The sequence below is a fragment of the Elaeis guineensis genome, chromosome 11 (genome assembly GCF_000442705.2).
Source record: "Elaeis guineensis isolate ETL-2024a chromosome 11, EG11, whole genome shotgun sequence".
Classification (NCBI taxonomy): domain Eukaryota; kingdom Viridiplantae; phylum Streptophyta; class Magnoliopsida; order Arecales; family Arecaceae; genus Elaeis; species Elaeis guineensis.
In genome coordinates, this window is record NC_026003.2 from 84,696,194 (window position 1) to 84,723,165 (window position 26,972).

Below are 26,972 nucleotides of genomic sequence, written 5' to 3' on the forward strand. Positions count from 1 at the left end.
TCGGTTAAGCTTCTAGTTCTAGGTGTAGTCCAATCAAGGATAGCTTGAACTTTCATCTCATCCATTGTTATTCCTTCTACAGTCACAGTATAGCCCAAAAACTCGATATTATCAGTCACAGAAAGAGCACTTAGAAAGATTATGCACCACTAGTTATCATGAAGCATGTTGAATGCATTTGCCCAGCGCTCTAAGTGCTTCTTTTTTTCTTGGAAGTAGATCAAAATGCCATCAAAGGATACAACAACAAAATTCCCTATAAACTCCCTCAAAATCTGATTCATAAGTCTTATGAAAGTACTTGGAGCACTGGAAAGACCAGATGGCATAACAAGCGACATAAAGATCTTTTTTAGTATTGCTGCATCAACTGACCCAATTCGAATTTGATGATAGCCATTGTGTAGGTCAATTTTAGGTAGACATTTGCACTAGCAAGCTCATCAAGCATATCATCTAGGCTGGGAATAGGAAACCTGTATTTCACTGTTATTTTGTTCATAGCCCTGCTATCAATGCCCATCCTCCTTGTTCCATTTTTCTCCGAAGTTGAGAGCAGGAACTGCACAAGGACTATGAGATTTTAATTAGACTTTTCTAGACCAAATCCTCTGATTGTCTTTGCAATCGGCATGTTTCTAGGAAACATTTAATAATGAGGCGAGCTAAGAAGAGTAGCACCTGGAATGAAGTCAATGTAATGTTGTATGCCTTCTAAGGAGGAAAACCAGCTGATAGTTATTGGGGAGCCAGCCTTTAAATCTGTCCATCAGGTCTGAAACTTCTTTTGTGTTTGCACCTTCTTGACTTTCTCTAACAGCAACTAAAGCATATGCCATCTATTCCTCCTTGCAAGGATGCTCAAAAGTCAAAAGCTTTACTAGACAGCAATCTGAATTGGCTTTTAGGATGAGCATAAGTGGGAAGATCTCTTAAAGGACTCAAGACATATTTCATTCCATTTCTGACTAGTGTAAGTATTCTTTGCCCATCATGCTGCACTTTTCAATCAAACTGCCATGGCCTTTCCAGAAGAATTTGACAAGCATCCATAGACAAAACATCAAAACAAAACTGATCCTTGTACCTGCCAATGTGGAATTCAATTCGTCATGTTGCGACACCATAATTTTTCCACCCTTCTTGAATCATGATACTTAGTATGGATTGGGAATGGCTTTCACATGCAAGCTTTAGCTTTTTAGTCATGGTGTTGGGAACCATGTTCTCACAGCAACCAAAATCTATCATCAACACAATTCTTTCAATAAGCCAAGCAATAGGTCTGAAAGATGTGCCGAAGACGCTTGTCATCTTCTTGGACAGCCATTACATGCTGAATAACAAGGCTTTCTACACCAAGTCGTCTTTAGGATCTTGGTCATAAATTGGCCTTTTCTCTTTTTCCTCTTGCCCTTCCTTGACAAAATTAACTTCATCCTTTTTAATAATATTGTACTGCCCCATACCATCTGGTATGGAGCATGCCATGCTATATCAGTATGCTGTTTCGGAGTGTACCAATACTACCGTACCATACCGAACCGCATACTGACATTACAATAGGATTTTATCAGTATGGAGTCCGGTACCGAGATGGTGAACCTTGGCTGAAACATTTATCTTTTGATGAGGAATCTGATTTTCTATGCTCCTTATTTCTTCCCCCATCATGTGCACGTGATTGGATGTTTGGCGGTGGTTGCTGAATTTTTCTTTGCTTGTCATGCTGCCTTGTCTTGCATTCTTTCCAAACTACTTTCGCCCTTCTTGAAAGAGTTGCATTTAAGTTTCTCCTCTACCTTTAGTACCATCTAATAAGCTTCTTCAAGGGAAGGAATAGACTGCATCCTAATCTCCCGTCAAAGGCTGTACTTCAAACCACAGTATACTGAGCCATAAGCTGGTCATCATTATAATTTAAATTTACACAGCTCAAAAGATTGTAAGATTGCTTTGTGTACTACAGTTTAATCATTTCACTGGTAGAATTGGTGAAGCTTCTGATAAAGTGCTTGAGATCTGTCAAGAGGAAGAAACTTGTCATCAAGTTTCAATTGCACCTCAAACTGTGTGGTGACCCTTGCAATTCATCTCGTATCTCTGTTTTGCTGATACTGCTCCAGCCAAACCAGAGCACATCCCTTCAACTTTGTTGAACACATTGTAACCTTCTTTCATCTGAAAGATCCTTTCACTGAAAGATTGCTTCCAAGGCAGCTACCTGGTTGCAATACTCGTCTGGATTGGGTTTTCCTACAAAATCAGAAACATTAACTTGAATGCTTCTGTTTGCCCCTTCAAGTGCTCGGGCCAACCACTCCATAGACCACCTATCCTGTGACTCCTGAAATGTCAAGAGGAACTTGAAGAGTCAACTTCTTCAACCCAATTTCAGTTCTAGAGCCTCAAGAATTGCTTCTTTGGCTTCGGAGTGGAGTAAGTTGGATATTTTTGTAGCAATTCTTTTATCATCTGATGAAGGGCCTGATAGGACTGACACAACCTAGTGGTTTCATCCCTCAATTAGCTTCCTCCATGTTCCTTCGGTGTCATGGAGGCATCTGGGGACCGATAACAAAGAAACAGATGATCTGGAATTTGCTAGAAGAGTGACACTCCTTTGATATTTCTCATATATCTCCCTGCAGAAAACTCCAATTAATGAACCATCTTTTTTGTTGGAAACTAAACTTGCACAGCTTTCCAGTGATATATAACACTCTACAAGAAATTCTGAGATCAGGTACAGATCTGGTCAGAAACAGACTATAAATTCTGCTTCTGCAGCAAATTCTAGTTGTAGTGAAACCTGGTTATGCCAGTTCAATGCAGGATAAAAGTCTGCTTGGATGGTCTGGACTAAAATCTGAACCGGGGGGACAGAAGATAATCCTGGAATTTACTCACTGGTGGCAATGGTCACCACTCAACATTACTAATCATGCAATCACTCATATGACCAAGCCAACTGCTCGTTTTGTAAGAGGAATAACTCACTCCAGAAGCAGGAACACTTGCTGAGAATAATTTACAGGAACTCAAAAAGATCATTCATTCTAAAAGATGTACATCGAGTGATTGCATGGCTTACTGGTCAAGCTTCATAATAAATGCAAAATAACATACTAGTTTACAACTTCCTAAGCACACAAAGCATACCAAAAGACAGTCAAACCAGATTCATTAAATGACAATCAACTACCAGCAGCTCAATGAAAATTGTAGACTAAAACCAGAAATTTAATTTGCAAGCTTTGCTCTGCATCATTTGCCAACTTCTCATAGTCATCATCTATTTTTTTGTAGCTGTTCTGTTTAGGTCTCTCGACCTTAGATACAAGTATGACTAATTCGTGGAAGTGGAGCCTCAATAATCTGTCAATTGCCTGGGCTGATTGTGTTATCTATTATGTTCTGATGGATCTTAGGTACACAACACTCAAATATGCACAGAAAGAAGAATAAATGAACCTCATTAATGGGTTAATGTGTATTATGTCATGGCTTTGTCATGAAACCAACCTTAATAGGCCGTGAGTTCATGGATCCTAGAAGGGAGAAATTGTAAAGTCATAGCTCAGGTCCGAGACTTCACCCTTTGTTTCCCAGAAGTCATGTTCATAATTCTCTTGGAAGCCTAGAAAATGTCAAATGCACCTTATGAGTTTTGACTCCATGAGACCATGTCCGGTGAAAATTTGTCAACGTTTAATCTGCATATTGATCTGGTATTTTGTTGCACATGTGTTGCCCTTTTTCTTTTGTCATATTTTAAGGTTGTGGACTTGTAGGCCAGATCTTAACAATTATTCAATTGAAGTACCTGTTTGAGGCTGTAAGAATCTAGTTTCTAAGGGTTATTAACTTATCATAAATTTTGAAAACAACCTGTATGAAACATGTAATTGATTTGACATGCGGTGACATTGTTTAGCGATATACGACTATCTTGTTGTTACATTAACCAATTTACTTAGGCTTGCTTGTATCTTAAAACAAGGAGATTGATTCTGTTCATAAAAATCTAATTTTCTTCCCAAAATCCAATAGATAATTACCTGCTATCTCATTCCAATTTATGTGATACAGTGATATACATGTTTCTTTCAAGTTAGTCTTGAAGTTATTTTCAAGTTCTTACAAATGATGTACCTAGTTTTGGCATCTTATTTCCTTCTTTGAGTTAGCCAGATATATAGCGTAGGGCATGAAATGGAGTTTCTTATATTGGGTATTCACATTTCTTCTGTTTGTACAGAAAGTGGCAGATGTATCTATGCAGCATTATCAGTAAATAAATAGCTGATATAAAGTTTTTTTTTTTTGCTCTTTTCGATAATTAAGAGTTCATTTTGCTTGGTTCACCTTCATTTAACAATTATTTCTTATAATTTAGGGTTTGGCTACATCTGATATATAAATTTTCCATCATTTGCTTCTATCTATGCAACTACCAGTATTGTGTTGTCATTTATAATTTGTTCTTTGTTTAATTCGATGTTCATGCTGAACAGGCTGAGGTTTCTGGATCTGTTAACGCAGAGGAAGGGCATCGGCCAGAGTTCCTACTGAAACAGTATGATTATTTTGGCTATGGTATAAATTTGACCTGCCAATGTATTTTTTTTCCCATATTAAAGGCTTCTTTTCTGTCATTAAGTATTGCAGATCCTTCCATTTTAAGGAGTTGCTTTTTTCCCCCACCAGTGGGTTCCTTTTAATGAATAATTCTTTGTAAATGAGGAGAAATATTAGAGACTTGGGAACAAGGAGCCTTATAAATATACTTCAGTCTCTTAGAAAAGGTGACTAACAAGGACAATTGCAGTGTAAAGGTAATCTATGTGTTTAAGGAAAATGAAAGGAAAAGAGATGCAAACAATTGTAAGACAGGGTGTTAAGAGATGATAAGTCTGACTTCAGATATTAAACATTGGTGACTGAGAATCTAATGTTACAAAAAGGATGTTAGTTTAATAAGTAATGAAGCTAAAAGGTGGAATAAAAATGTGAAAATCCTTTAAATGTTTAATTGCCTATAATATATGTAGAGTTGACAAGGAATGAGGTAAAGTGCATTTGTTGTCAGACAAAACTACATGTTATATTTTCAATAAGCAATAATCTTGCGCATATGCGATATAATTGTCCAACTGATATGGGGTATCAAGTAGGTAATGTGATGCAGAATGGATTAGGGATGATCTACATTTTTGTACAGGCGGACCTCAAAATAGTCTATGTGCAAAATTTTCCAGCACATGCCACTCTTGTGCTAAGGAGACTTCTACCTTTCCAGTCTGCTTTTGTGCAACAATTGATGAATTTTTTCTCACAACAATAAACAGTCCCCTGTTATAAACAATCTTAATCAAATTCTTAGATGGTTCTGGAGATTGGAGTTTCCACTGTCATGCTCTTGTTCTGGCTCTAGTGAAGTATCCAATGCCTAAAGATCTCATTCTTCATTGTTGCTCTCTACAGAAGACATTATCACTTCTAGGACGTGAACCAACTTTTGCTCAAAATGACTCCTCTAAGTGCACTTCTCTACATAAAGCCTTATTCTTCCCATCTCTAATCTCCAGATGTTTAAAGGCATTTCCTGTGCAATGTGAGGTTAATGTTTTCAAAAGTACCTCCTTGTCATTCACTATCACATTCTTTCCCAATTTTTTAGTAAAACTACTCTCTCCTCCAACTCATTAATAATTGGTGACATGTTATTTAATTTCATTTTGGTGGCTAGAATGTTTTGAGGTAGTAGGATTTATGAAAATACGAGAAAATGTGAAATCTATTAATCTTACATATCAGAGTTTTGTGGTCAGCTTCTCTGAAGTTCTGTGAACATGTGGTTTTTTCATAGGACTGGCAGTAATATGTTGTCTCCTGCTCTGAAGTTGGGGTTAAGTGTTGTGAAGCTTGTTAAGCTTCATTGCTTGATTTCCAGGTTACTCTTGCTGCTTCAAATACGTATATCCTGGTTTTGAAAGTACTGATTAGAAGGTGTATTATGGTTCCCAACTTGCAATTGAAGCAGGCACTGAGTGAATGCTTTGCACATAGTTCAGTGTTTCATGATGTAAGAGTGTTAAGAAGCTTCATTTTGCTTTATAGGGACTCATGGTACCTCATGTAAGTATTAAATGTTCACACATCTTTTCTAGAACCATATGACTGTATTTATTATGTACCATACAACTATATTTACTATGTACATGAGCAATATACATTTATCTTACTGGTTTATTATATAGGATTGTATCCTGCCCCTTGTATAATACTCTCTTCCTTGTTGGACTCATTGTACTTTGCAATATCAAATGTTTTTAACATTGTATTAGCAATAGAAATATTGCAATTAAAAACAATTCTCCTTCAATTTTAAAGTGTTTTTCTTTAGATCATATATCTAGAGCCTAATCACATAAATTTTGGGTTGGATTTGTGAATCCTCCTTCACTTTTCATTCCTTGCTTGAGATAACTACCTAATCAGACAATCCTTTTCCTTTATTGTCTTGATAAAACCTATTAGATTTAGTTTTCTTGATCAAATCATGTGTTGCACTTTTATTGCAGAAAAATGCCATCTTGCGACTATAGATTTCGCTTGCATCTAATAATCTATTTTAAACATGTATTGGCAAATTCCCAGCAAATGCCTGTATTTTTTTCTTGTTAATAGGTTGAAACCACATATCCACTCAGTCTAATCTATTTTATAACCATCTTTCTGTGATGCATAAACACATATACCCATAGATATATGCATATGGGTTATATCAGTTTGAGTGTTCTGAAAATATCAAAGAGTTCCTCTTGGCTGGGCTTGGTTGTCTCACCATAGATGACAACTAGCTTCTTGCCATGTTTTCACCCTTTTGGTGACAAGACGGGACCATCAAGTCATGTTATAGAGGACCACATGAAAACCAAGGTTGAAGTGCATAGTCTCCAGTTGATGTGGCTTGAGTCTTGACTATTTATATATAAGATATGGCCTGACATGCCAATCAGAAGATAAGTTGTCTGCAATGAGACAGCCAAGTCAAGCTCATTCCTTAGTAGCTCCCCACCCTATATGCTATGAATGCTGCAACTATAAAACCAATAACAAAATATGTTGGCAAATTGCATCTAGAAATGTCTAGACAAGCAAAGACATTATAGTTGATTTTAATTTGGCTATTTATATTGGAACTGATCAACAAGGAACTTCCTTGAAATTTGGCTACCAAAACTCTTTGATATAACTCTGTTCATCTTATTTGCAAAAGCTACTTGATTTCATGTAAAAGTGCCCTTCTGAGGATATGTTGGAAACTTTTTCCTTTTTTCCTGAGCAATATTGATATTTTAAAGAACATCCTTTTATAGTTGGACTTACATAACTGTAGTTGAGATTGTTCCCATTGGTAGCATAATATCTTTCTGGCTGGCAATCTTTATTAATGCTAGTTTTCATGACTTTATAGGTACCAGTGGTTCCATTCATCAAGTTAATGTGATTGCATCATCTAAGGTATTTTTTTTTAGTTCACCACTCCAAGATAAGTACATGCTAGTTGACACAAAATTGGTTGGGTTGTGGCATGCTGATAAATCCAATTTTACAGCTGACCTGCTTGGTTCTGCCAGATGGATATAACAGTTTACTGCAGCCAAAGTCAATTTGGAATGCAGATGGAACACCTGAAAATTTCTCTCTTGTGGAGCATATATTGCACTTGGAACCATTAGAAGTAAGCCTTTTTTTTCTTTACACTCTTTTGCTAGAACCTTTAATTCTGTTGTTATTTTTGTATTATTCTCCCTTTTTTCTATTGTGTTCTCTGAGAGTAAAGTTGGGTTCCATGTTGAGATGAATGAATAGTTACTTACGACGAGATTTATAATATTCATAATATCCGAAATATACATAAATTTTATATATATATATATATATATATATATATATATATATATATATTATAATTATTATTTATTATATATATATATATGCACTTCATAATTAGTCTAGTGTTATGTATAAATTAAATTTGTCATGGGTTAAGGGGTCTTTGTGGAATCCACTTGCTGAACTGATGCGAAATAATAATAGTACATAGATAAATAATCGTTAATACTATTGTAAGAGTCAAAGTGGTGCTTTGGAGGTGTCTTAAGAGTCTGTCCAGTTCAGGTGTATTTTCACTATTTTGGTTTCCTAGTTTTGGTTGATGTCTTTGTAGTTCATACTTTCTTGCGAAACTAAGTTTGCGAGGCCAAGGGTTCTGGAGCATGTTAGTCTGCATTTGAATACTTGATTGAGGAGTCAAGGTAGTTTGTACATGACAAGGTGAGGGAGTCTTAGGAGTTAATTTTGGCTGATTTTTGTTATCATCCAGTTGCTATTTCTTAGCTTGTTTTTACCCATTTTCTATTGAAGTCATGTGTCTAAATGGGGACAATTGCATGCAATAAAAGGTATATGGTTAAAAACCAAAAGACAAACTATAAGCTTGTCTAACTTGGAGGTTGTGGTTTCCCTCAAAGTGAATCCATCCTTAGTTTTTTTAATTCTTCTCTCTTATCTATTCATTCAAAATATGGAAAGCTAAAAAGAAACACTTACAAAAAAAACATAACCTTCACAGTATCTATTCATTCAAAATATGGAAAGCTAAAAAGAAACCACTTCACCAAAACAACCCACTACCAGGTCATAGACCCTTTGCACGAGCTATTACTTTAGCTTGTATTTTTCAAGCTAAAGTAACAAGTCATGTGTTGGGTGTCTTTGACCTGGTACTGGGTTGTTTCACGAGCTAAAGTAATAGCTCATGTAATGGGCCTGTGACTTGGTAGTTGGCTGTTTTGGTGGGGTGCTTTCTTTTTAGCTTTCCCTATTTTTGAATGAATAAAAAGAGAGAAAGAGAATGAAACAAAGAGATGGGTTGAAAAAATTGAGGGATGGGTTGACTTCGAGGGAAACCACAACCTCAAAGTTAGACAAGCTAACAACGTCTCTTGGTTTTTATCCGCACACCCTTTTCCATGCAAGTGCCCCCATTTATACACATGACTTTCACAGAAAATGGATAAAAACAAGCTAAGAAATGGAAACTACATGATAACAAAAATGAGCTGAAACTAACTCTTGCCAAGACTTCTTGATCTTGTCATGTGCTAACTACCTTGACTCCTTCAATCCATGACTCAAGCATGAACTAACATGTTGCTGAACCCTTGGCCTTGCAAACTTGTTTTGGCATGAAACGGCATGTAACATTCCTCCCCACCAGAAAACACTCTTTGTTAGATGTGTGCCCTAAAAGCCAATTATTGACAGACACATTATATATTTTCAGGGTCTATTCTTGTACTTGTAAAACTTTATTATTAATAAAGGGCATTTTTATTTTCAATCGTGTTTATGTGTCTATGATTTATCTTAGAAATTAACAAAGATGATATTGTATATTCTCAAGATGTTGAGAATTTGAGACATACATTATTAGTGGTTAGTTTCTAAATGCTCTCGATTATAAGATCGTCATGGAGAACAGTGACCAATCCATTTAAGATCGGTGCACGGATCACCTCCCTTATAGGCAGATGAGTCTCGAGTCTACGATATGGTGATACTGGGGTGAGAGTACATATAGTTGTTAGAGAATAATTTACACTGAGTGTGACCAATACGAGAACCATTTGGATGTCTACTCACTCGTCAGTGGTTTTTTCGATGTTACAGTGGTGTGAGTAGTCTTTTGACCTGCGGTGTCATTAGCTATTCGCAGCGAGACTATTGAGTTTGATTGCATGCTCCTTGGTCCCTAGCTATTTGGGTCCTTGCTGTGTATGTTGGCTACAGTAGGTTCAGGTTCACTGTTAGAGTAGGATACATCTAGATAGAATCATCGATCTTGATAGAAAAAGAGTAGTTCTATGCGATTAGCAAGATTGAGTTCAAGAAGTCTTCGGTCGAAGTAAGTATGAATACTGAAAAAGAGTTTTCACGGAATTTACAAGTGAACTCGAATCGAGCCAATCTGACATATGACTGACGACGGGGTTTGATGAGTTCTCCATGACCTCCGTCAAGTCAGGACTTACGATAGAAGGACTGAATCACACGGTAACTGCATCTAGGGATTTATATTTTTCTATTTTGTTGGGTTGCCACTACATGTTGTTAGGCGTCACTGATGGATTGTGAGAACTCACTAGGATTATTTTCGGATCAATGATCCTTGTTGGGGTGAGTTAAAATTGTTTTGATCCATTGAAAGAAATTTCGATATACTATGATGGAGATCACGATATGTCTCATACTAGACAGAATAAAATCTGAGGGGTCACACATAAAAGGAGTTTCACCCGATCAACCCTTGAATCAAATTTGAATTATCAATTTGATTGATGGTTTGAATTTAGAAACTGCTAATTTGTAAGTGTTACAGATTCAGTAACTGCTAATTATTAGGATAGGGGTTTAATTGCAAATGTTGTGATTTAATTGAAGCAGATTAAATTATGGATCAAGTCCTAATTAATTTATATTAGATTTAATTTAATTGAATTTGATTTAATTTAATGCTAATTGGGTTCAATTATCCAAATCAGATTTAGATTTCAAACATGATTGGATCAGATTTGATAGCCTTTCAAATTTGATTCGATTCGAACTCAATTTGGACCTAATTGTGATTCAACTTGAACCAAATTGACCCTAACCTTAAGAGCCCAGGTTCCCTGGGCTTCTCTCTCCATTCGGCGAACAAGAAAGAGGAGTGGGCTTTTGGCGTAAGGACGTTTATGGTGTTTTTGTGTGCGTTATATTTCTTGTCATCCCTTCTTCATCCACACCAACTACCTTCTTTCCTTTCCCTTCTACGCCCCTATTCTACTCCAGATCAGATCTGTGAGAGAGCCTAAAAAGAGAAAGAAAATCAAGAAAAGATTTATTGATTTTTCTTGGTGGTTAGGATCAATCCCCTAGATCCTATATAGGGTTGCTTCAAGTAATACAAGGATAAGGGCCCTGATTCATGCCCAAGAACAAAGCCGCAAGGAGCAAGCACCCTGGGAGTTTCAAAGTTCTGTTCAGGACATCTTTGTGAGCAGAGGCCGGGCACTTGTGCGGCTATGACAGCAACCCCAGACATCCGTAGGATCCAATCCGACGAAGGAGGAAAAAGCAATCAGGTATACCTTCTTCTTGCTGTTTATGATTTCAGATCTATGTTCATAAATTTATTTATGTATGTTAAACGATCTTAGACTTGGTTATGATTTAGAATCAGCATGTTTAGATCAGATTAAAATTTTAAAATATGCTTCTGCTGTGGTTACCGTAACCATATAGATCTATACATGTGAATCAGCTTGTTTTCTAACACCCTTGTCCTCAAGGGTGACACCTGGATATCTTAAGATAGATCTTTTGCATCATCGAGTAGCACCTACTGGTGATAAAGCTTGCTTCCTGTTCTTCCTTGAATGACAATCTAAGATAGCTTGTGGATGGGAATAAGTGAGTCTCCTTGAATTTAGGCTAGGAATTTTGGACTGCAATATTGGACCTTATTTTCCATTCAAGCCAAGAAACATGAAACACGTCTTTCGCAACCTTTTGGGAATTTCAATTTATAAGCTACATTTCCCACATTCTGAATGATTTCAAATGGCCCATAAAATCTTCGTGACAGCTTCAAATTTTTTTTTGAAGGGTTGCAGTTGCTTGTTAGTAAGGTTGCAATCTCTAGCAGGGCTCGTCGAATCGGATGGAATCGCTCGGTTCGGGGTATGCCGAATCATATTGGCAGTTGATCGAAATTGTTTCGGTGTGCGAAATGAGACACCGACGAGGACGGGAGAGGGAGAAGGAAAGAGAGAAAAGAGAGAAACGGGGATGGAAGGAGAGGGAAAAGCCGTCGGAGGCCACTAGAGGGTTGCTGAGGCCAGTGGAGGGCCGTTGAGGTTGCTCGAGCTCCCCCTCCTCTGAAGAGGGGGAAGAGAGAGAGGGAGCAAAGGAGGAGAGGATGGGAGGTTGGCAGTGGCTGTTGGAGGGCCGAACCTCCATCCCTGACCTCCTGTGGATCGAAATAAGGGCACTTATTCTTATTTTTATCAATTGGTTATATTTTTTTATTGACTCATAATGAATCGGCAACCCTATTGCTCACTTCACTAATTGATCAAAATAGGGGTGAGCGCCCTTGTTTTGATTTGCAGGAGGTCGGGGAGGGAGATTCGGCTATCCCAGCTCTTCGATGATCACCACTGGCCTCCTCGCTCTCTCTCCTTCCATCCCTCCCCCCTCTCTCTCCTTTCCTCTCATGGTTCTTCCTCTTCTCCACTCCTCTAGTCATCCAAGGGCCTCCACAGCCCTCCGACAGCAACCGCCGGCCTCCTTGCCCTCTTCCTCTCTTTTTCTCCCCCCTCACTTTTCCTATCTCTGGTTCTCCCTCACCCCTGCTCTCTCTTTATTGTGTTGTTTTGGACGTAGCACAGAATCGCACAGGGGTATACGGAACAGCACGGGGGCATACGGAACGGTGCTATCATTGATTGGTGCAGGCCTCGGTACTGGTATAGCCAACCCTGTTCTCAAGTAAATAAAATATCTAATTTCAAAACTTCTTTCTGTGTGGTTGGCATCATAAATCTTCTTGATACTCTCTTGGCTAGTGGTTACTTGGTCTCTCAACTTTTTGATGAATTGCTCTTTAATTCTTAATCAACTACTTCAACTTGGGTGGTTGTAAGCAAGGTTTAAAATCCCATGGAATAGGAGTGTCCCAATTCTCCATGGAACAGGACAACCTATTGTGCTGCCTCGTCTTAATAGCAGTTCCAATTAAGAGTCCTGTAAGTACCCTCTGTCTCTCCTTTTTTTCCTTTCCTTTCTTTTTTTTTTCTTTCTTTTTTTTTTATTTCTTTTAAGGATTGAAGTCCTAATGGGATAAAGGGTATCCTGGCCATCCTGTTCCATTCTTGTGAGATAACGGGACCTGGGACGGGTGTGGCACACCAAAACAAGCATTTGTAAGCCATCCTGCCCATCATGTCTTCATTCCAATTGAGTCATGCACTGAAATGGATGACTCGCCTACCTATCTTGGTGCAGAGAGAAAAATTGAAACAAATCTTTCTCCAAGCAATTAATCATATCTTTTTTTCTCAAAAACCTAATTATTCTTATTCAGTAGCACTTAGCACCCATAACCTCCATCGTGGGAGGTGCACCACCATCGTTGCCAGCAACAGCCCCTTTACCGCATGATTGAGGGGCCTGTCAAGGAAGCATTGAGGGTGGATATGCTAGATTTGATGATCGACATCCTTCATGAGCATCAAAGGGCTAGAGAGAAGAGAGGAAGTGATCGAGAGAAAGAGAGAGGAGGGGAAGCAAAGAAAGAATGGGGCAAAGAATGGAATCTTCTCAATGGGGTGAGCAAGTTTTTTTTTTTTGTAAGTGCTTAGATTTGAAGATTTAGCTAAATAAATTATTTTATGTTAGAATAGTGGGCCGGGGCTTAGTACTAGAATAATACGTAGATTGTGTCTAAGGGTATAATTGTACTTTTTCTATTACTGTAAACCTAGCACATACCTGTATATAATAGATGCATCTGACTACAATTGGGTCAAGGCTTCCAAAACACTCTCTCTCTTTTTCGCTTTTCTCTATGTGGTATCAGAGTCAAAATCCTAAATCTTTTATAGCAAAAATCAAAATCTTAATTCTCTCTCTTTCTTGTTCTTCCTCTCTATCCTTCAATCAGATCTATGAACTAAGTGCGACCAAGGGTGTCGTACCTATAGCAGATAGAGCGTAGCCCAGGGAGAGGCTGCGCTGGTTTCTAGGGCGACCCAAGGGGTGGTCGTCGACAGTCAGCAGTGCTTTCAGCATCCAACAGTAGCTACCAGTGCTGTAAAGAGCTTTCCAGTCTAGGGAGAGAGGCTACAGGTGTGTTTCCAATCAGGGTAAGGTCGAGTTTTTGGGTGATTTCAACCTAGACAGGTGCCGATCTGGGAGATTTTGGTCTGGGCAGAGCAGATCTTGGTGATTTCAGGCCTGGACAGGTGTCAATCTTGGAGATTTTGCTCAGATCTGGGTGATTTCGGATTGGGTAGTAGTTGGTCTTGGTGGTTCTGATCTGGACAGGTTTGATTTTGGTTGTGATTTTGGTGGTTCTAATCTGGACAGGTTTGATTTTGGTTGTTTTTGGATTGATCTGTTTGGAGACTATGGCAGGTGAAAATTATGAGCAGAAGGTGGTTACTGAAATTTTGAGGCTAATTTTGGTCCGTTAGTCTTGTCCATAAAGATAGTTATGTTTGTGGGGAGGGGGGAGAGTGGGTTTGTGAAAGAAACATGAGGTGTTAGGTGGGGTTTGTTGCCCAAATATGGAGCCCAAGATGGGGGGTGAATTGGGTCTTTTTAAAATTTTAAAGATTAGTGCACTAAAACAATGTGCTAAAGTGTTTAAGTGGAGAGGGATGATTTGCAATAAAAATAAATTCAAACGCAAATGATAAGATTGCAAGTATAAGGCACAAAGAACAAGTAAAGAGATACAAGCACAACAAACACAAAAAATTTATAGTGGTTCGGTGCTAACCTTGTACCTACATCCACTCTCCAAGTCCCTACTTGGGAATTCAATCCACTAAATGGATTCAAAAAATTATACCACGTCGGACACCTCCGACCCTTGCTATCCAAGCAAGAATATTTGTTTTTTGGGTACAAGTCAACCTTCAACAATCCGATTCAAGATTCAGATCAATCCAACTGAGTTTTGGAAACCCCCAAAACTCAAACCCAAAAACAATTTCAGAAAAACGGGGTATAGAAAATTCAGCACACAATCTCCTTAAATAGATATAATAAATGCAATAGAAATGCAATACTCAAGGAAAGAAGCTTTTGCCGAACACCCTTAAAAAATTCCACACTTGATTGCTGCTGGAGAGTAGTTGGTGAAGTGATTAAATGCTTCTTTTCTCTCTTTTAGGGCTGAATGAGCCTTTCTCGGATTTGAAATTGAATGCTTGCAAAACCTTATGATTTTTTACTTCAAGAGAGCATTTATAGTCATCATTTATCCTTGAGAATGTCTTAGAGTTGGTTTAGAGCCGTCGGAGTGTGTTTAATGCGCATTAAATGTACAAAAAATGGGTTGAAAACTAACTGTTACGAACTCGCCCAGAATGGATCGTCCCAGGTGGGTCGTCCTACTGTGACTGGAAAGTCCCATGGGATACCTCATTTGGCCAGACAGAAAGTTCAACTTTCTGTTTTGGTCTCAGGGTCTCAAGGGTCGTCCCAGGTGGATCGTCTCACTGCATGGGTCGTCCCAAGTGGGTCGTCCCACTGCGTGTCATGAGCCAAAATGAAGTGTGCCGGCTATCCAATGAAAGGGTATGACCCAGATGGGTCGCTCTATTTTGTTGCAATCTAATTTTTCATGCATTTAAGGTCCAAAACTTACCAGAACACTTCCAAACGCTTTCAAATGCATTCAAAACAATTTGACACTCTCAAAAGGCTTCGAAAATTTTTACAACTTGTAGAAAACTTCAATTTTGGCACACTTGATGAAGCTTTTCAAACCCAATCTTTTGGACTACCTGAAACATCACAAAAATATTCTTTCAAAGACAAAAATACATTAGTAGTCCCCTCAAATGGTTTGTGATTATCAAAATCAATTCTTGAAGCAACAATCTCCCCCTTTTTGATAATGACAAAATATTTGAGTGTTCATAAAATATATCTTTAAAGCTCAAAGAATTTGGATTTGTGAAGCACTTATAAGAATATGCTAGAGATTAATTATAGAAAATCATAAGATACATATTTTCAATAATTTTAATATTTCAATTTATTTTGTTGAAACTCATTTGTGAAGGTATCAGTGTATTTCAAAAAATTATTCTTATTCAATCAAAATCCTTTCCTTTTCTTGTATGAATTAGATTATTTTGATCATTTTGAAAAAGATCTCTCCTTTCTTATATAAAGAGTGTTCAATTTGAAATTTTTTTTTTATCGAACCAGAGATGGTTTGTAAAAGAATTTTGTTCTTTTCTTCCTTGTTTTTAGTATCAGAGTAATAAATGTGAAAGGAATGTTTCTTTCTCTTTTTCTTGTTTTGATATTAAAGCAAGAATAAAACCATTTGAACAAGAATTAAAAGAGAAGAAATTGGAGCATTTTGTAAAATCAAAAACGAATGTGTCGAGGCATTTTGACATTCATGTAAAAATAAAATTATCAGAAATACCAGAGCACTCAAGAAAAATAGACATATTAGAGCAATTTTTTAAATAGTATCAAAATGAGGATAAAAACAGATGTATCAGAGTAAAAAAAATATGGGCGTATCAGAGGCGTATCAGTGCTAAATACTGTATCAGAGCAAAAAATTTAAAAGAGCATGTAAATTTAAAAAAAAAATAGATAGACGATACACTACTTTCTTATTATGATACCATTCTTCCCCTTTTTGACATCATAAAAAAAAGACTAAAAGAGGTAAGATTTTTCATGATTGCATATCAGGTATCAATGTAATAGTGCATTCATTCAAGTATAATAGGCATTCATCCATTCATTCATCCAAAAAAAAATGAGCCAAATAAAATGATAAAAACCTCATTCATTAACACAAAAAGAGAGATTACAAGAGTCATAAAGAGCATAAAGCTCTCATACATCCAATCTACAAAATATAACTAAGTAATCTAATACAAAATGATAAAATCAGTAAGACTAGGCATCGAGCACGAGATCAAGATAGGTGAAACATGATTAGCCTCGTCCTCGATCGAAGGGTCTGGTCCGAGAGGAAGATATCGGAGGATGGAAAGTAATAGGCTGAACAAAGGCTGACTACTAGATGTAGAGGGTCTAGACTGAAGTGAGTCCTGATGGAATCAAGCTGAGACAAGATCTCCCTCACAGTAAGTCGGAGCCCATCTAGATCAACAGATATGAAGTCTCTAGAGTCTCTGATGTCTGTCTGAAGCAGCTCAAGAGAGGAATGAAGCTGGCTGTGGAGTCTCTATCTCTCGAGCCAGGTCATCCATCTGTGGTATAGAAGAAGTCGATGTGCCTACTCCAGCAGAGAGAGACTACAATCCGTCTGACCTCCCTCTCTATATCGAAAATCCTGTCACTGAATCTGAGAAGGAAGCTCTCCACACCCTCCAATCTAATACTCAAGTCAGACAGGAGCTCCATCAAAGAGGAAATATGTGGCACAATGGACGAATCCAAGGATGGAACAGAGAAGTCACTCGAAGGAGTTGGGTGAAACTACTGTGGCTGCTGCTGCTGTACCTGTTGTAGAATCTACTGCTGTACCTGCTATAGAATCTGCTGCTGGAACTGGTGAGACTGCTGAAGAAGCTGATCCTGAAACCGCTGCAGCTGAACAGATAAAATCTCTGCCACTCTCTCAGCTAGCTGTCCCATATCAACATCCCCCAAGCTAAAAGTAGGTGCGGTACGATACGGCTCAATGGGGGTACTTTGACTGAAGGTCTTGTCTCAGACTCTAAAACATGGTGATCAACTAGACTCGGCTTGGGTACAGGAGAAAATGGACCCTCCCCCTTAACATTCTCCTTATCATCCTCCTCATCAACTGCAGCTGCACGGCCCTTGGCCCAACGGTCATCAACTCCGACAAATCCCATGCACCGAAGGGAGTGGTTGTTGTAGGTGTCGGTGTATGACGGATTACAAACAACCTCTCCCTCAAAACTCACTCCAGACTCCCTAAAAATCACAGTGAGAGCCATGCCATATGGCAAGAGAGCCTTGGATCTGTTCAAGGCTTCCCTTATGGCATCGATCATCAAGAAAGATAGGTTCAGGAGAGTCTCAGAAACTATATGGTGCATCAGACAAATATCTTTACCAGTCATCAAATTATATCTTCTCCTTTTAGGGAAGAAAATCCTAGACACCATGTGATGGAGCAGCCTCATCTCCACACTTAGATTTTTAGCTTTAATTTTCAGAAAACCTTCCACATCATCTCTCCCAAGAATAGTTCTAAATCCAATTTCTTTTTTGGGTAGCTCATCTAGGCAACTACCCTCATAAGACATTTGAAGGAATCTTCCTAGTCTAGTTGCATTTAAGATAATTTGGACTCCCTTTACAGTAGACCTCAAAACACCATCAGAGAACCAAATTTGAATAAAATTTCTTGATCAAATCAATATACACTGGTTCAGACAAACTTAAGAAAGACTTCCACCCTTGCTTAATTAGTTTTTCTCCAATAGAAAAACCATTATGTCTCAAAAAATTGAAGTCTACGTTTCTACCCAAAACAACTTTCCTTGCAGATAGGGGAATCTTACTTGGAGTGACCGGTGGAGATGCTTGGGTCAGCTCATGTGCTGCCTTTATCCTCTTTTCCTCTGCCTCCAAGGATCTAATCGACTTCTTTTTTTGTGGCATTCTCATTTAGGGGGTCATGTCCCAAGAAGAGGATGAATAATGGTCAAGAAGGTGGAGAATGATGTGGATTGAAGTGAAACTAAGAGTAGAAGATGATTTTGGAGAGTTTCTCACGGATTCTTGGGTTAGGATTTGAAATTTGGGAAAATCAAGAGAGTGAGCCATGAGATCAAAAAATTTGAGGAGAGTGATCCACGATTTTGTGAGATTTTGAGGTTTGGAGAGATCTAGAAGGAGATTCCTAGGTTTGAGATGAGAGGGAGATGAAGGATTTTGGGATTTGAGACGCCCCAGAGGCCCCTTTAATGGAACAGGATTCGGGACGGCTCACATGAAAACTGTTTACCCGATCAATTGGGATGTCCCACATGGGTCGTCCCATCTAGACGATGAAAAAAAGATTTAAAAATGAGAAAAAATTGAGAAGAAAAATTTGAATTTGGTCATATCGAGTTGAGATGATCATTGAGAGTCTAGATAAATTTTGAAATGATTTTTGATCGAGTATTTCCACAAAAAAAATTCGAAAAGGTATCTGAATAGCACTGATGATTTTTAATTATCTTGAAAAAATCTAAAAAAAAAGATAGACGGCTTCCAAAATTAAGATAATGATGTCAAGAGATTTTAGAAGGATTTTGGGAGCGAAATTATAATTGAAATTCAAGCAGAAGGATTTAAGATATCCAATTCTCTTCTAATTTTACAAAATTTATTTTCATTTAATGCTTTGGTGAAAATATCAGCTAGTTATTTTTTAATGTTTATGTATTCAAGTGTTATATCATTAATTTGAACATGTTCTCTTATGAAATGATGTCTAATTTCAATGTGTTTTGACCTAGAGTGTTGAATTGAATTTTTGGTCAAATTGATGGCACTAGTATTATCACATTTTATGGGGATGTTTTTAAGTTCAATACTAAAATCTATGAGTTGTTGCTTAATCCACAAGATTTGAGCACAATAACTTCTAGCTGCAATGTATTCGGCCTCGGCTGTAGACAATGCCACTGAATTTTGCTTCTTGCTGAATCAAGAGATTAAGTTTACTCCTAGAAATTGGCAAGTTCCACTAGTACTTTTCCTAATCTAGTTTACATCCAGCAAAGTCTGCATCTGAATAACCTATTAAGTCTATAGAAGATTATTTTGAAAATCAAAGATCTAGGTTGTGTTCCTTTTAAGTATCTAAAAATTCTCTTAACAGTATTTAAGTGAGATTCCTTAGGATTAGATTGATATCTAGTACACATGCATACACTGAGCATTATATCAAGTCTACTAGCAGTTAGATACAATAAAGAACCTATCATGCCTCTATAGAGCTTTGAATCAACATTTTTACCATGCTCATCTTTTTCTACTTTACAGGAAGGGGTCATAGGTATACATACTTACAATCTTTGAGCTCTCCATTCTAAATTTTTTTAATAGTTCTCTTATATACTTATTTTGGGTGATGGAGATCCCTTCTTTCATTTGTTTAATTTGGAGTCCGAAGAAGAAAGTGAGTTCTCCCATCATGCTCATCTTGAACTCCCCCTGCATGAGCTTGGCAAACTCTTGACATAAATCTTCATTAGTAGACCCAAATATAATGTCATCAACATATATCTGTATAACTAAAATTTTTTTGTCTTTTCTTTTTATAAAAAGAGTAGTATCAATATTTTCTCTTGAAAAATCATTTTCTAATAAAAACTTGCTTAATCTTTCATACCATGTCCTAGGAGCTTGTTTTAATCCATATAAAGCTTTGTTTAACTTAAACACATGATCTGAAAATTTATGATTTTCAAAACTAGGAGATTGTTCTACATATATTTCTTCAGCAATATAATCATTAAGAAAAGCACTCTTAACATCTATTTGAAATAATTTAAAGTTCATAAAACAAGCAAAAGCAAGTAGCATTCTTATTGCTTCTAGTCTAGCAATAGGAGTAAATATTTCATCAAAATCAATTCCTTCTTGTTGATTGTATCCTTTAGCAACTAATCTTCTTTGTTTTTTATTATATTTCCATCTTCATCTAATTTGTTCCTATATACCCATTTAGTTCCTATTATGGGGTGATTTTTAGGTCTCGCAACTAGTGTCTATACATTGTTTCTTTCAAATTGGTTTAGCTCTTCTTGCATGGCAATTATCCAGTTATGGTCCTTTTCAGCTTCACCTATTGTTTTAGGTTCTAGATGTGAAACAAAAGCTACATAATTACAAACATCTCTAAGTGAAGATTTAGTTCTTATTCCTTGTGTCGGATCACCAATTATTAATTGTTTAGGGTGATTGTGGACATACCTCCATTCTCTTGAAGATTATCTGTGTCTTGAGATTGTTTTTGAATGTTTTGATCATTGATGCTTTCATCCAATTGATCTTTGCTTTGCTCATTTGAGTCATTGAGGGTGAGTTCTTTCATTCCATCTTCTATGATACCTGCATCATCAGCACCCTCTTTCTTCCTTGATGGAAGATCATTAGTTTCATCAAAAACAATATGAATTGATTCTTCCACTACTAGTGTTCTTTTATTGAATACTCTAAAAGCTTTGCTAGAAGTGGAATAGCCAAGAAAGATAGCTTCATCAGATTTAGCATCAAATTTACCTAAGCTATCTTTGTCATTATTCAAAACAAATACCGACAACCAAAAATATGAAAATAATCTATATTAGGTTTTCTACCTTTCCATAATTCATAAGGTGTTTTCTTTAACATAAGTCTTATTAAAGCACGGTTTAAAATGTAACATGCTGTGTTAATTACCTCTGCCCAAAAATATTTTGGGAGTTTGCTTTCATATAGCATGGTATGGGTCATTTCTTCTAGGACTATTTTTTCTTTCAACAACTCCATTTTGTTGTGGTATTTTAAGTGCTGAGAAGTTATGATCTATCCCTTTTCATCACAAAATTTTTAAAATTTTTGTTTTCAAATTCAGTGCCATGGTCACTTCGAATAGAAATAATTGATAAATCTTTTTCATTCGAAATCTTTTGGCAAAATTTAGAGAATGTAGAAAATACTTCATCCTTAGAAGCTAAAAACAAAACTCAAGTAAAACGCAAAAATCATCAATAATTATAAAATCATATCTTTTTCTTTCTAGACTAGTTGTCCTTGTAGGATCAAATAAATCCATATTTAAGAGTTCTAGAGGTTTAGAAGTTGAAACAATATTTTTAGATTTAAAGAAAATTCTTGTTTGTTTACCAATTGACATGCATCACAAATTTTATCTTTGTCAAAATTAATTTTTGGCAAACAAAAAATCAAATCCTTTTTAATGATTTTAGAAAGTGTGTGCATACTAATATGTACAAATATAGGTGCCAAAGCCAACTAGTCTTATTAATTTTAGCATTCATGGCCACAAGACATTGCATATTTCGTAAGAATAGATCATCCAAATCAATTATGTATACATTGCCATGTCTGTCTAATGAATCTAATGCTAACATCTGTGGGACTAGTTACAATGCACATAGATGATTCAAAAACTACTTTATAACTTTTATCACATAATTGACTAATACTTAAAAGATTATGCTTAAGACCATCTACAAGTAATACATTTTTAATACAAGTAGAGGGAGTGATACCAAGGTTACCAATACCGATGATCTTTCCTTTGCCATTATCTCCAAAAGTGATCATCCCTCCATTCTTGGCTTCCAATGTGATGAATTGAGATTCATCATCAGTCATGTGTCTTGAGCATCTACTGTCGAGATACCACTTCTGTTTTGTTACTTGAGATGCAAGCACACCTGCACACATGAAATCAATTTTTAACCTTAGGTACCCAAGTTAACTTGGGTCCTTTGGAGTTAGTCACAAAGGTTTCTTTTGGAACCCATATTTTCTTAATATTTCTAGTATCAAATTTATTTGATAAATATGAATAGGCTTTATGCCCTACCTTGCCATATTTAAAACAAATAATATTTGGCAGTTTTTTTGTAGTTGTATTGACAAAAATATTTTTCAAAATTTTTGCTTTTTTAGAGTGTTATAGCCAAGTCCGACTTTATCGTATATAGCTTTTTGATTGTCAATGATCATCTGATGTTTGTTTGAACTTAGTGTAAATCTGTTAGCTATAGGTTTTAACTTAGTTACCTCTTCCTTTAGTTTTTGATTTTCTTTTACAAGAGTTTCACATTTGACTAAAAAGTTCATCTTTTTCTTTTATTAGAGACTGATTCTTTAGTTGTAATTCTTCATTTTTCTTATCAACTTCTTTTTTTCCTTAGCTAATGCATGGTTTTTTGATTTCAGATTTTTATTTTTTGTTCCTAATTCTTTTAGGTCATTCAAAAGTTCATGAAAAGCTTCTAACAGTTCATCATAAGTAAATTCATTTTGAGTTTCGGATGTTATCTCATTTTTATGTGCCATAAGGCACAGGTTGGCTTCTTCATGAGATTCTTCATCAGTGGTGGAGTCATCATTGTCGCTCCATATAGCCATCATTGGCTTTTTTCTTCTTGAACTTTTTTTGGCTTTTTTGAGCTGGGGGCATTCTGATCTGAAGTGGTCTGGCTTCTTATATTCATAGTAGATGATGGGCTATTTCTTTTCTTTTTCTTTGCTCGCTCCACTTGACTGGTGGTCTTCCTCTTGGTTCCTTGTCTTTTTCTCCTCATGAAGCGTCTAAATTTTTGATAATTAAGACCAAGTCCTCATCTTCCTCGCTATTGTCTAAGTTTTCTGTGTCTTCTTCTTCTTGAGCTGTCGACTTGAGAGCAATGGTCTTCTTTCTTTTGGTTTCCTCCTCAGTATGTTGCTTCATGATCAGTTTGTGAGTCATAAGGGATCCAAACAGCTCCTTCAATGGTGGTGTATTCAAATTCTTGGCCTCTTGAATTGCAGTGATTTTTGCCTCCTATGATCTTGGTAAGGATCTGAGCACTTTTCTCACAAGATTACTATTAGAATAACATTTGTCAAGACTTTTTAAATCATTTATGATGTCAGTGAAACGAGTAAATATTTGAGTTATTGATTCTTCAGGTTTCATTTTAAACAGTTCATAGTTGTGCACAAGCATATTGATCTTAGATTCTTTTATTTGGTTTGTGCCTTCGTGTGTGACTTCTAATCTATCCCAAATCTCTTTAGCTAAGTTGCATGTGGAAATGCGATTAAATTCATTAGCATCCAAAGTACAATATAAAATATTCATGGCTTTAGCATTGAGCTGAGCCATTTTCTTATCAAGTTCATCCCATTCACCTTTCAGCTTAGGGAGAGACACACCATCAATCAATTTAGTGGGTGTGTGAGGTCCATTTACTATGACACTCCACATGTCATAGTCAAGTGCTTGAATGAAAATTCTCATCCGAGCTTTTTAATAGGTGTAGTTTGATCCATTAAAAAGTGGAGATCGGTTTGTGGATTGCCCCTCGGTTGGGGATGTGCCAAATTGGGCTGTCATTGATTTTAGCTCTTGATGGTTAAATCAAGCAAGAACTAGAGCACCGGATTCTGATACCACTTGTTGCCTAGATATGGAGCCCAAGAAGGAGGGTGAATTGAGTCTGTTTAAAATTTTAAAGATTAGTGCACTAAAACAATATGCTAAATATTTCGATGGAGGGATGATTTTCAATAAAAATAAATTTAAATACAAATGATAAGATTGCAAGTATAAGGTACAAAGAACAAGTAAAGAGAGGCAAGCACAACAAACACAAAAAATTTATAGTGGTTCGGTGCCAACCTTGTACCTACATCCACTCTCCAAGTTCCTACTTAGGAATTCAATCCACTAAATGGATTCAAAAGATTACACCACGTCGGATACCTCCGACTCTTGCTATCAAAGCAAGAACATTTGTTTTTCGGGAATAAGTCAATCCTCAACAATCCAATTCAAGGTTCGGATCAACCCAACCGAGTTTTGGAATCCCCAAAACTCAAAAACCCAAAAACAATTTCAAAAAAACAGGATATAAAAAATTCAGCACACAATTTTCTTAAATAGATACAATAAATGCAATAGAAATACAATACTCAAGGAGAAGAAGCTTTTGCTGAACACTTTCAAAGAATTCCACACTTGATTGCTGCTGGAGAGTAGTTGGTGAAGTGATTAAATGCTTCTTTTCTCTCTTTTAGGGCTGAATGAGCTTTTTTCAGATTTGAAATTGAATGCTTGCAAAATCTTATGATTTTTCACTTCAAGAGAGCATTTATAGTCACCATTTACCCTTAAGAATGTCTTAGAGTTGATTTAGAGCTGCTGGAGTGTGTTTAATGCGCATTAAATGCACCAAAAACGGGCTGAAAACTAGTCGTTACGAACTCGTCCAAATAGATCGTCTTAGGTGGGTCGTCCCACTGTGATTGGAAAGTCCCATGGGACGCCTCATTTGGCCAGATAGAAAGTTCAGCTTTCTGTTTTGGTCTCAGGGTCTCAGGGGTCGTCTCAGGTGGGTCGTCCCACTGCATGGGTCGTCTCAAGTGGGTCGTCCCACTGCGTGCCATGAGCCAAAATGAAGCGTGCCAGCTACCCAATGAAAGGGGATGATCCAGATGGGTCGTCCCATTTTGTTGCAACCTAATTTTTCATGCATTTAAGGTCCGAAACTTACTAGAACACTTCCAAACGCTCTCAAATGCATTCAAAATAATTTGACACTCTCAAAAGGCTTCAAAAACTTCTACAACTTGCAGAAAATTTCAATTTTGGCACACTTGATGAAACTTTTTAAACTCAATCTTTTAGACTACTTGAAACATCATAAAAATATTCTTCCAAAGATAAGAAACACATTAGTAGTCCTCTCAAATGGTTTGTGATCATCAATATCAATTCTTGGAGCAACAGGGTTAGGTGAGAGGTTTTAAATTTTGAGGTAAGAAGCTTGTCCAAAAGGCATTGAGCTTTATAAGGGGATTTGAAGGGTCTTTCAAGGGTCCCTTTCAATTATTTTATCTCCCAATCTGTTAGTGTTGCAGCAAGGATTTCAAGCATTGGAAGTGAGGGGTCGACCTTGAAATAATTTCTGATTCCTCTAGCATCGCATCATGCATGAGAGCATGGTTGACCATACCGCCCGAACCATCCAGTTTAGGACGTACTAAACTGAACTAAGGGTTATGAGTAGCTGGGACGAGTTGCCCTGCTGACGTAGGACATAGGCTGGTACCATTAAAACCCTCCACTAGTTCAATTAAAAACCCACTAGCTCTATGAAGAAAATCCTCTCAGCTCGGCAAATAGGATGGTTTGTTTAAAAAACTCCAATGGTTCAATTAACCCCCCACCCTTCCGGTGTCATAGTTAAGCATCCCTTCCTCTCTCCCTCTCTTGTGCTTTGCTAGGGTTAGGGTTAGGGTTTTTGTCAGCCCTCTCCCTTCCTCCATCCTCTCCCTCTTGCCGCTAGGGTTTTTGGTTGGCTCTCCCTCTTCCTCCCTTCCTTCCTCTGCCTCTCCCTCTCCACCACTTCCTCTCTCCTTTTCTCTCTTTCTCCCTCCTTTTCCTTTTCTCGATATGCCCTGGAGAAGATCCATACCGTATTAAACTAGTCAGCTGATGTGACCTTTAGTATCGGTTCGGTGAACCTTGGATAAGAGGCTAACATTTTGCCACTATGTCCTTGTCTAGTCTAAGTTATGAAATAGTATGTTTCTGGATTTGCTTCAAAATTCACTTATTTTGAAAGGGAAACTTTCACTCATTAATTGCATAAAAAATATTATGTAATAAATGTATTGAGAGTCTATGATTTGATGCTGCCAGCTGGCATGCTTTTCTATCCATTGTTGAATGAAACCGCTGACCTACCATCCCTTCTAGTCTTACCTGATTTGCTGGGAAGGGGGATTTGATGAGGCAACCAGATGGTTCATTGAGTTAGGGAATGCTGTAATCTGATTTTTGTTGGAGAAAATCCATCCTCACCTGCCTGCACTCATTTGTAGTTCCAATCTCCCCCCAATTTGATATTATAGTATTGGTATGGATAGAAATTTCACTATTGTCCAATTCTCAAAACTATGATCGAATGATGGCAGTGTTCTACCTTGTGATCGCTAGCAGCTCCTTTGGAGAGGCAAAAGTGAATCGGTTCGGTGAGCACTTGCATGTGGTCCATGCTGGTGGATGAAAGCCCCCACTGCAAAAAAGAAGTGGTTCTTCCTCGATGGCTTCATTACCATTTAGTCTATTTATTATTATGGTATATTAGTGTATCAAGATGTCAATCTTAGATCTTTCATGGTCCAAAGCATTTAAGTGTTTATTGAAAACAAAGCTTTTAAACTGAACACAAAAACAAATCATCAATGAAAAGATGGAGTATAGATCACTGAAATGTTTTTATAATGAAATCTAAAAATCAAATTATTTGATGAGCAATAAGACATTAAAATTTAAAACCCTAGGAGAATTTGGTATGGGGTGATCATCGCAAGATCTAGGGTGAAAGGGGTGGAGATGATAAGATCACCGCATTTGGTTGCATCACGGT

The 26,972-nt window shown here is 37.2% G+C and overlaps 1 protein-coding gene across 1 annotated transcript in view; it reads left to right on the forward strand.

The window, feature by feature from the left end:
* The window catches only part of LOC105034433 (acyl-CoA hydrolase 2), a 100,397-nt gene that overhangs the window by 10,171 nt on the left and 63,254 nt on the right, over positions 1–26,972 (forward strand). The window contains exons 4-6 of the mRNA XM_010909596.4: positions 4,518–4,599; positions 7,484–7,530; positions 7,625–7,750. Of these exons, the coding sequence (XP_010907898.1) occupies positions 4,518–4,599; positions 7,484–7,530; positions 7,625–7,750 (255 nt within the window). The remainder of the gene's footprint in view (positions 1–4,517; positions 4,600–7,483; positions 7,531–7,624; positions 7,751–26,972) is intronic.